General features: G+C 37.1%; 1 protein-coding gene across 1 annotated transcript; it reads left to right on the forward strand.

The window, feature by feature from the left end:
• The first annotated feature begins 384 nt into the window (after positions 1-384).
• On the forward strand, positions 385-6690 carry LOC147079900 (uncharacterized). Its single transcript, XM_085945848.1, has 3 exons — positions 385-1287; positions 4878-5016; positions 6632-6690. The coding sequence occupies exons 1-3, from the start codon at positions 385-387 to the stop codon at positions 6688-6690; spliced, it is 1101 nt and encodes a 366-aa protein (XP_085801974.1).
• The last annotated feature ends 1139 nt before the right edge of the window (positions 6691-7829 follow it).

The following is a 7829-nucleotide window of genomic DNA, read 5'->3' on the forward strand; positions in this document are numbered from 1 at the left end:
GCTGTCCGAGATAGACGTAGCTGCTGACTTGCTCGAGTTGGGTGCCAGAAATACAGATAATCGCAGGGTCCGAAAAACAGTTCCTCATCACTTTTGTCTTTGAGACATTTATCTTTAGACCGACCGTTTGACTGACATCCGCGAGTTCTTGCATTCTACTTTGGAGTCTTTCTACTTTCGGGTCTTGTGAGAGTATAACAATATCATCTGCAAAGCGCATGTGACTGAGGTGCAAGTTTAACACTTCAGCTCAGCAAAAGATACCAGATTCTGCTTTTGCAAGTTTATGCGCCCACTCAAAACTCACCTGATGAAAAAGTGGAGGAGCTATATGAAGAAATCAGTACGTTGAAAAATAAACGGAAATGTCACTTCACTATCATCATGGGAGACTTTAATGCACGAATCGGTTCTCAACACCAGGATGATGTAGCGGTCGGGCACTTCGGACATGGCACCAGGGATGGCCGAGGAGACATGTTAGTGGAGTTTGCGGAAAACCACAATCTCTACATCATGAACTCATTCTTCAAAAAGAAGCCTTCTCGAAAATGGACATGGCGAAGCCCAACAAAACGAATCAGCGAAATCGACTACATCCTCACCAACAAGAAGGATATTTTTCTAGACTGCACAGTCATTAACAAATTTAATACTGGCAGCGACCACCGAATGGTAAGGTGTAAAGTACGATTTAACATCAAACGTGAGAGATCTAAACTGATGCAGAAGCCCAGAGTCCGCAGAGGCTTGAGAAGCAGAGTCGAATTCCAACAAGAGCTGGAGAACAGGCTAGCGGCTTTCCAGGCTGAAAATGACCCCATCTCCCTACAAAACACCGATGCAGTAACAAAAATCATTATAGAATCTTCGGAAGAGACAGTTGCCGCTGTGGTCCAACGAGTAAGCAAACTTTCAAAGGAAACGTTGAATCTTATGAAGCTGCGTAGGAGTACGAAAAGCGAACAACAAGTTGCAAATGATCTCGAGTACTCCACGCTGTGCAAAACTCTACGTAAAAACATACGAGAAGATCTTTGTAAGTTCAATATGAACCTTGTTGAATCAATTGTTGCGTCAGGAAGGAGCTTACATAAGAACAAGCAGCATCTGTCAATAGGGAGACGGCAGATCACGACACTAAAAGCGCAAGATGGAAGTATCGTGCGTAACTGGGACCATCTACTGGACACTGTTGTAGAGTTTTACAGCGCTCTATACAAAGATGACACTGACATCAATTCAGATCTTCCGGTGAACGGAGAATATGGAGATCCTCTTCCCGAGGTTACTACCACAGAGGTGGAATATGCTATAATGTGCATGAAGAGTGGGAAAGCCCCGGGAGAAGATGGGCTGACTATCGATGTTCTCAAACGGGCCGGGAGGACGGTGAGCGAAGTGCTCGCACGTCTGTTCACGTCTTGTCTGCACGAAGAGAACATCCCAGAGTCATGGAAAAATGCCTCCATTATTATTCTCCATAAGAAAGGAAACACTGAAGATCTGAAAAACTATCGACCAATTAGTCTACTGCCAATTCTGTATAAGGTTTTCACGAAAATACTCTCAAACCGTCTCGAAACAGTTCTAGACGAGAACCAACCAAGAGAGCAAGCCGGTTTCAGAAGAGGCTACAGTACTATGGATCATATACAGGTCGTCAGGGAAATCATAGAGCGCTACCAGGAATACAAACTGCCATTATATCTTGGTTTTATAGACTATGAAAAGGCGTTTGATTCCATCAAAAAAATCTCAATTATAGACGCCCTTAGCAACCAAGGAATTTCCAGACGCTACATAAACATATTGAACAGTATATACAGTGATGCCACAGCATGCGTGAAACTCCACAAACGGTCGTGTAAATTCCCCATTAACAAAGGTGTCCGGCAAGGTGATACCATTTCACCTAAACTATTCACCGCTACTCTTGAGGACTTATTTAGGAAACTTGATTGGGAAGAAAAAGGTGTTCCAAGAATATAATATAATCAAGTGATTATATAAATAAGTTAATATGCAATTAAAAAATATTTTTCTTAAGAAGGTAGGCTTCAATTACTCGCCTAGTATGGAGTCTTCGCCACTGATAATTATAGTACTTACGGTTGGCAACACTGACACAATGTTTATTTGATCATGTACAGATTTGTCTTGGTATGAAGTAGACTAGACATTTTACTGATGCTCAATTCCTGCAGCATCGGTGAGTTGGTTCTGTGTTTTATCCAACAGCCATCGTCAGCAACATATTTCAAATAGGTAAGTGCAGTATTTTCCTTTCTTTTGCCGGCTATGAAGAGGATTCTACACCACATTTAGTATGATGGAAAAAATGATGTAAGTAGTATGAATAAGAGATGGGGAAACTGGTCGATTTTGAAGACTAAGTATACTTACTACCAGTATAAAAAAATACTAAGTATATAAACTTGTTCCAAAATACTTACTAGTATTTGGAATACTATATAGATCGTTTGGCGTGCGTATGCGACAAAAGTTTCATACTCAACTGGAACTAAAACCAACTCCATGTTATTAGTATTTTAAAATACGTATCGGCTCAGGGAACTCAGACTGTGTGTCGGCTTCAATATAATCGCTAAAAATACACTGAGCTCCGCTTGTCGAAAAGTCCCATTTATTAAAAAAAAAATAATTTATGAGTTGTTTTTCTGTTAGGTTACAATAAATTATTGTTAACAAAAATGAATAACGGTGATTTTTTTAATTTTAAATATGTTTTGAGCGGTATATAACAAGCCTAAGCCTGTGCGTCATCTTACCACTGTGCTGCGACACAAAATTTATGACCTATTATTAGACCTATTAATAATAATTCATACATTTGAACGCAATAGACTATAAATTAAAATATACCTATATTCAAGTGCTATTTCGCTCGTGCGCATTTAATGTCAATAGTGTTGAAAGTCTACCAACTGGCGAGTGCACAGAACAGTGGCTCGCGATGATATCATCACAAGTTTTTTGGAATAAGTTTATTGGGCCACAAATACTTAGTATGGGTAGTTTCATCCGAAACTTGAGTACACAAACTGGTGATAGTATTTCCAACTCACCTCTAGTATGAATATAGAAAATACGTCAATATATTTGTTTATTTGATGTCACAAAGTAGAGCTACTCCACGCAACGCCCAATGTCTTGGATTGTTATCTGTTTCAAAATCAATCGAGCCGACATACTTCAGGTCAGTTCTCTGGGGTTTCCTGTATATTGGACACTCGTAGAGTTTAGGGTCTTTACCAGCTGTAGTATTGATGGTGTAAATATAAATGACAGGCATTTGCTCTTAGAGTACTTTTGGTTTTGATTCTATCAGCTTTCCACTTCGTCTATCCAACGAAGCCCCTGAAATTCAAAATCACATCAGTTTAACTGAATAATATTCTTTTCAATTACTTATTCTAGTTGATTTACTTTACTATGTATTTCATTTGAAACGTTTTAGGTAAACTATAACGTAAACTCTATTTACTAAAACACAAATGGTAGATATCACAGAACAGAGAAAATAAAGTTAAACAAAGCGCACCGATTGTCTGTTATGTGAATGTTTGTTATATTTATTTACGTGACAAAATTTAATGCACACACACTCAAGATCTGTAACCTGTTATACCACACCCATTGGTGTCATTTTCGGCGACCTGAGTTTCGCCTTTGTGGCGAGGGGTGGAGGTAGACTTTTCAAATTCGATATAAATAGTGCATATTTTTTCAGTCAGGTACTTATTTGTTTTCGTTGAATTAAGAATACACATTACAGATGGTGTTGATTAGTTTTTTAAACTACATTTAGCTCTGCCTTACCAAACCATAATCGATAAAACATATTCCTCTATCTATAAAATATCTACAATAATAATGTGTAGTTTAATGGCATAATTTTAGATACTTATTTCGTAAATAAACGAATATTTGTTGACTATTATCAACTATGGTTTGATTGAGTTTTAAACATTAACGAACACTATCTATAGGTAGGTATAATGTTGTTTAATGAAAACGAATACGTTTGACTGACAAAGCTTAGTTTACACTATTGATGTCGGATCTTAACAGACTACCACCACCCTAAAAGGGTGATAAGTAAAGGCCTTCGTCCGGTGTGTGAAAATCACATATTGGGCGGAAGTGTAAATAAGATAAATTTAATTTCATTTAAAAAGTATAAATGATGATGGATGAAAGAGATAATTTTAAGATTAATTAATATAAGTACTTATTCAAATATAATAAATTTTGCCGCGCTTGCCGGCTACGTTAAAATTTCCACGCGCCTGCGCCGGGGTGGTCCTCGTGATTCGTCAAATCAAAAAACATCACGCGATAAAATTTGGCCAATCACGAGAGTTCTTTTTGTTGGACGGCGTGGGTACGCGAAGTTTGAAAAAGAAAAAAAGTTAGTGAGCGTCCCTTTTCCAACATGTACGGACCTGCGAAACTTATTGTTAAAACAAAATAATGTAAACGTGTAAAGAAAATGTAAAATATAAGATAATACCAAGTTACGCACGAGACAGACGTGGTTTCATTTAATTTCTCCTCAATTTAAAATATCTTTATTTGTGAATCCGGGGTTCGTTGTACACCTGAGCTAGCCGCTGTAACCCCGGGTATCTCAAGATGACGCATCTGATGAGTTAGAAAATGATCAAAGGATATTTTTTTTTACTTTCACTATATTTCCATGGTATCCTTTAACGCAAGTGACCCAGCACTCGAAATGGAAAATTTTACCATGCTTTGGCGTATAGTTAGGCTGAGAATGTAAGTAATATCTCCATATTATGCTCATTCTTAAAGCAATAACGGTAATTTATCTTTTAATGTCATCGTTTCAGGAGGTACCAAGAGCTCATAAAGGCTGGGCTCTGGACTCAGTTGTGCTGCAAAACCTGATAACAAGACATAATAAGGAGGACTTACACGAAGGACCCCCCCCTCCAGAAGGTGTATACGTATCTGGACTCTTCTTAGCAGGTATCAGAAATGATTTATAAAATAGGTTTATCTTAAATTACCTACCACTAAGTAAATACTGAATATGCTCTCACGCGGCGTCATACGTGGGCGAAGTCAATGCGAATGCAACGCGACGCGGTGCGGCACGAAAATATCAAACAGTCAACGCCACCTGTAGTGGCCTACGTGCAGATAATACCCAGCGTGCGGTGCGAAGTGGTGCAGGGCTTCAGCGACCCGATCAAACGTTTGATATTTTTGCGCGAAGTGGACGCGGCGGTTTAGGCGTCGCCACGGTAACAATTTTATAATAAACATAGGAGGTAACACATTCACCTACATATTTCTAGGCATTACCATGGTAATAAACACGTTGTATAAATGTGCGATTTATAACAGCTGACTCAGCTACACGTAGGACATCGATGCCGTTTCGCATCATTTTGGATAGTATCACTTCAAACCGCATCGCGATCGCGTTCGCATCGATTTCGCCCACAAAGTCACCCAGTCATAAATATTACCTACCTTTTAATGACAGAACAAAAATCTCGAGAAAGTTTATACTATGGAACTTGATGGAAATTGAATTTAAATTCTGAATAATTACTAAAGTTAGGTATATATTATTTCATTGGTGCCGTTTATTGCGATCCGGATTTTGCCTTTCGGCGTCTTCAAGCACTATGTGCACTCACCAACAGTAAATACACACTGACAGCGAATACATTTAATTCTCGTTTATATAATATGGTAATGATATGGAGGGAAAAAAACTTGGCTTGTAAGTACCTACACAAGTTTAACTAACAGCCTAACACTTTGTGCCCGGTTGATGCATTCAGTTTACAGATTATACCTTAACATATTTTATTTGCTTTTTATTTAGTAGGTAGCAGTGGCGAAGGGTGGTGGTAGTCTGTTAAGATCCGACATCAATAGTGTAAACTAAGCTTTGTCAGTCAAACGTATTCGTTTTCATTAAACAACATTATACCTACCTATAGATAGTGTTCGTTAATGTTTAAAACTCAATCAAACCATAGTTGATAATAGTCAACAAATATTCGTTTATTTACGAAATAAGTATCTAAAATTATGCCATTAAACTACACATTATTATTGTAGATATTTTATAGATAGAGGAATATGTTTTATCGATTATGGTTTGGTAAGGCAGAGCTAAATGTAGTTTAAAAAACTAATCAACACCATCTGTAATGTGTATTCTTAATTCAACGAAAACAAATAAGTACCTGACTGAAAAAATATGCACTATTTATATCGAATTTGAAAAGTCTACCTCCACCCCTCGCCACAAAGGCGAAACTCAGGTCGCCGAAAATGACACCAATGGGTGTGGTATAACAGGTTACAGATCTTGAGTGTGTGTGCATTAAATTTTGTCACGTAAATAAATATAACAAACATTCACATAACAGACAATCGGTGCGCTTTGTTTAACTTTATTTTCTCTGTTCTGTGATATCTACCATTTGTGTTTTAGTAAATAGAGTTTACGTTATAGTTTACCTAAAACGTTTCAAATGAAATACATAGTAAAGTAAATCAACTAGAATAAGTAATTGAAAAGAATATTATTCAGTTAAACTGATGTGATTTTGAATTTCAGGGGCTTCGTTGGATAGACGAAGTGGAAAGCTGATAGAATCAAAACCAAAAGTACTCTAAGAGCAAATGCCTGTCATTTATATTTACACCATCAATACTACAGCTGGTAAAGACCCTAAACTCTACGAGTGTCCAATATACAGGAAACCCCAGAGAACTGACCTGAAGTATGTCGGCTCGATTGATTTTGAAACAGATAACAATCCAAGACATTGGGCGTTGCGTGGAGTAGCTCTACTTTGTGACATCAAATAAACAAATATATTGACGTATTTTCTATATTCATACTAGAGGTGAGTTGGAAATACTATCACCAGTTTGTGTACTCAAGTTTCGGATGAAACTACCCATACTAAGTATTTGTGGCCCAATAAACTTATTCCAAAAAACTTGTGATGATATCATCGCGAGCCACTGTTCTGTGCACTCGCCAGTTGGTAGACTTTCAACACTATTGACATTAAATGCGCACGAGCGAAATAGCACTTGAATATAGGTATATTTTAATTTATAGTCTATTGCGTTCAAATGTATGAATTATTATTAATAGGTCTAATAATAGGTCATAAATTTTGTGTCGCAGCACAGTGGTAAGATGACGCACAGGCTTAGGCTTGTTATATACCGCTCAAAACATATTTAAAATTAAAAAAATCACCGTTATTCATTTTTGTTAACAATAATTTATTGTAACCTAACAGAAAAACAACTCATAAATTATTTTTTTTTTAATAAATGGGACTTTTCGACAAGCGGAGCTCAGTGTATTTTTAGCGATTATATTGAAGCCGACACACAGTCTGAGTTCCCTGAGCCGATACGTATTTTAAAATACTAATAACATGGAGTTGGTTTTAGTTCCAGTTGAGTATGAAACTTTTGTCGCATACGCACGCCAAACGATCTATATAGTATTCCAAATACTAGTAAGTATTTTGGAACAAGTTTATATACTAAGTATTTTTTTATACTGGTAGTAAGTATACTTAGTCTTCAAAATCGACCAGTTTCCCCATCTCTAATTCATACTACTTACATCATTTTTTCCATCATACTAAATGTGGTGTAGAATCCTCTTCATAGCCAGCAAAAGAAAGGAAAATACTGCACTTACCTATTTGAATACGTTTCTATATTTATTATATACTATTTTTTATTTCTGCGTTTGCGGTCTGCAAAACATTTCTCATATTTTCAGT

This window comes from Rhyacophila brunnea, unplaced genomic scaffold (assembly GCF_057557595.1).
Source record: "Rhyacophila brunnea isolate RB1 unplaced genomic scaffold, BYU_Rbru_1.0 scaffold_1, whole genome shotgun sequence".
In the NCBI taxonomy this organism is placed as follows: domain Eukaryota; kingdom Metazoa; phylum Arthropoda; class Insecta; order Trichoptera; family Rhyacophilidae; genus Rhyacophila; species Rhyacophila brunnea.